Below are 3,121 nucleotides of genomic sequence, written 5' to 3' on the forward strand. Positions count from 1 at the left end.
CTTCCGGTTTACTGTGCGCAGGTTGGCTGATCTCCATCGAGGACATGCTACGGGCATGTATGTGTATTTGACAGTTATGAAGACGATTAACTTTAGGTGATCAGTTTGTGTGGCGGTGGCCAACAGCGGAGACTGCATGACGCACGGAAAGGCGCAACTCGAATAAATACTACTTTAAATGAAGGATTCAGCTTAGGCTACGTCCTGCAGCTCAGATGCAACTGACGCCTTACATCTTTATATGGTGAGGTGATATCAACATCTAATTATATTGAAATTATATTAAATGTAGTTTGTTTGAGTAACGCACAGTTGTACAGAGAGAGAAAGGGGTCATATGCATTTAGGCACGTACTCCCAGAGTACACGCCTACTCTCTTTCCTGCTAGGACGGTTTCTGTTTTGTCATATTTACAACAACAAGATTGTTCTTGTCAAATTTGGTAAAAAGGGTACATTGATTTTACGACTGGGTCATTATGCTTTAGATAACAATGACATTATGTTTTGGGAATGAATATGACATAAGAGAGCCTGATAATAAACAATGCTTCACAACTTTCTTTACAGGTTAAAGCAGGACACCAGTTCTCACCGAACATGGACAGAGGGTGGTTTATTGGACAGGAGAGGATTCCCCCTCCGGAGGAGGAGACGTCCACCTCTTACAGCAGTGTCTCAAGGCCTTGCATTACTGTTAACGTGACTAAAATGCTTCAAGCTGACAAACCTAGTGCAGTAAAGAAACTAATTCCAATCCGCCCCCCAAGCCCCAGAGTCTCTCTGCAGAAGGAACAGGAGTTCCATTGCGGTCTCTCTTGTGAACCCCTGCCTAAACCCATCATCAGACAACGATCCCGCTCTCTGCCCTCCGCTAGAGAGAAGAAGAAGAAATGCAGAAATTTTGGCGTACGCTTTATTGATTCTTTGGGGCTTGACCTGGAAAACATCAAGCTTTTCAAATCGGGAGAAGATCCATTTGTACCACATCATGTTACCTATAGATTGTCGATGGGTGCAGAGTTGGCGGATGGAAGACATCTGGAGATATCCTTGCCATACTTGAAGCCGGTTTTTGCCCAACAACCTGGCGACCAGCACGGATTCCTGCATCGCCTTTATGAGCAGAAAGTGTGTCTCGAGAGAGTCTTGTGTTTTGAACTGGGTGTCATCGGAATCACCCAGGTCCTTAATTTGGATTTTGAGAAAGATGTCATAGCTCGCTATTCATTTACAGATTGGAAGAGCAGCACAGAAACTAAGGCCTCTTGGGTGTCCACCATCACCAAGACCTGGGAAGGAGGAGAGGGCCAAGTCAGCTGTGATACATTTCGTTTCCACTTGCCTGTCCCTCCATTCCTGCAGCCAGGAGCAGTGTTACAGTTTGTCATTAAATACAGAGTCTGTGGGGCTGAATACTGGGACAACAATGATGGAGAGAATTATAAGTTAGTTTGCCATAACTACAAGCTCACTGTGCCCAAAGAATGCGAGGATAGCATGGTGCACTTCATTTAAGGTAGATGAAACCTATTTAGAGCACCTGATGATGGCTAAATATGCATAACTGCATTGTGACATGTAATGTTGATTTTGTTAGACTAACAGAGGATTTCTTTGAATCAAGTTAGATTTGAGATAAACTGTCAACTCAGGATAGACCTAGTCAGAGTGAACAATAACACAAACACCAATGCACTTTTACCTTACGCCAACTTTAATGCCACTGTTTCACTTTTTTGTTTTCTTTTTAAAAAATGCACTCTATAATTTTATTTTACTGGTTTAAAAAAAAAAAGCACTTTAATGTGGGCACTTTGAATGGATGTGACACCCACTGAGCATTATATACATATTCAGTCAAATTTAAATTATTTCACATCAGTCCACTCTTTTTTCCAGCTGGGTAGAAAGAAAATAGTTTTAATACAAAGCAGGAATTTTGTCTGCAGAACTATTTTGCTCTTGGCTGTTATCAGGCAGAATTGTCAACTCGTCATAATAGGTGGAGTGGGCCGATTCAAAGGTCTGGACTCAGGCAAAAAAACCTAACCCTGTAATCAAGAGTTTATTTTTTAATCATATGTTATGAAACCAAATGCCATAACCATGCAATATATACAATTTGAATGACTCAGATATGTGTATTTTGTTTAACAATAAAACACAGTTGCCAATAATGTGAGGTTGTTATTATTTGTAGAAGTGTAATTTATATTCTTATTGAAGGCTGAAAAGATCCTCTGCCGGCTAGCTCCAACCAGTTTCTTTTATTAGCCTTTCTGAAAAACTGTTCAAAACACATTCTTTGTGACATAATATTCTAAAACATAGTTTTTAGTCTGTTTTTAACTAAACGGGATTAAACTACTCAGTTGTTGCTATCATGACAAGAACAGATCCCAGTAGCCGCCAAAGCTCATGGGAAATGTAGTTGAGTACAATTTATTCCTCTATTTGTTATGGTGAGGACTTGCTCTAAATGTACTATCCAGCACGGGATTAGAAGTAATAGCTTTGCCCTTTCTGCAGGTAACAAACTACTTGGTTAAGTTTAGCCCAAAACCATGGTTTTGTTTCAAATAATAAACCCTTTCAAGGAAAACGCTCCTCACGCGCTGGACTCTAGCGACGTGTAGTGCGCATGCGTAATGAAGGAAAATGCTTCGCGCGTTTCGAGCTGAGCGGTGTAAAATAGTTATCAAGTCATGTTTCTAGGCGACATTTGACATCGCGGTAAGTTACGTTATAAAAATAAAATCAACGATTGTAGTTATTCATCACCTGCTGAACGTTGGGAGGAAAGGTTACATTAGCTAGCATTAGCAGCAGGACGTTACCGTTAAACCACGGAGTGGTGAAGCCAATAACGGAGCCATATGTAAACCGTCCGTTAGCTAGCTAAGTTACAGGTAACATTAACTCAGCTTGACGTTAGCTTATTTCAACCTTTGTGTTCAATGATTACAGTTAGTTAGCTACATATAGTAACGTTAGCTAATGTAGGTTCACGTTTCGTAAATAGTTTTGACAGATATAACGTTATGTGACACGGTTAGCTTGTAAATGGTACAAAGTCAGTAAACGTACAAAGTTCGCGCGCAAGTAACGTTAAATGGCA

General features: G+C 40.5%; 1 protein-coding gene across 1 annotated transcript; it reads left to right on the top strand.

The window, feature by feature from the left end:
• Positions 1-6: 6 nt before the first annotated feature.
• Positions 7-2,180, top strand: ppp1r3da (protein phosphatase 1, regulatory subunit 3Da). The gene is made up of 2 exons (XM_031845496.1): positions 7-244; positions 571-2,180. Exons 1-2 carry the CDS (start codon positions 242-244, stop codon positions 1,516-1,518), a joined length of 951 nt encoding a protein of 316 aa, XP_031701356.1. The 5' UTR covers positions 7-241; the 3' UTR covers positions 1,519-2,180.
• Positions 2,181-3,121: the final 941 nt, after the last annotated feature.

This window comes from Anarrhichthys ocellatus, unplaced genomic scaffold (assembly GCF_004355925.1).
Source record: "Anarrhichthys ocellatus isolate YVR2014 unplaced genomic scaffold, GSC_Weel_1.0 scaffold5, whole genome shotgun sequence".
Lineage (NCBI taxonomy): Eukaryota > Metazoa > Chordata > Actinopteri > Perciformes > Anarhichadidae > Anarrhichthys > Anarrhichthys ocellatus.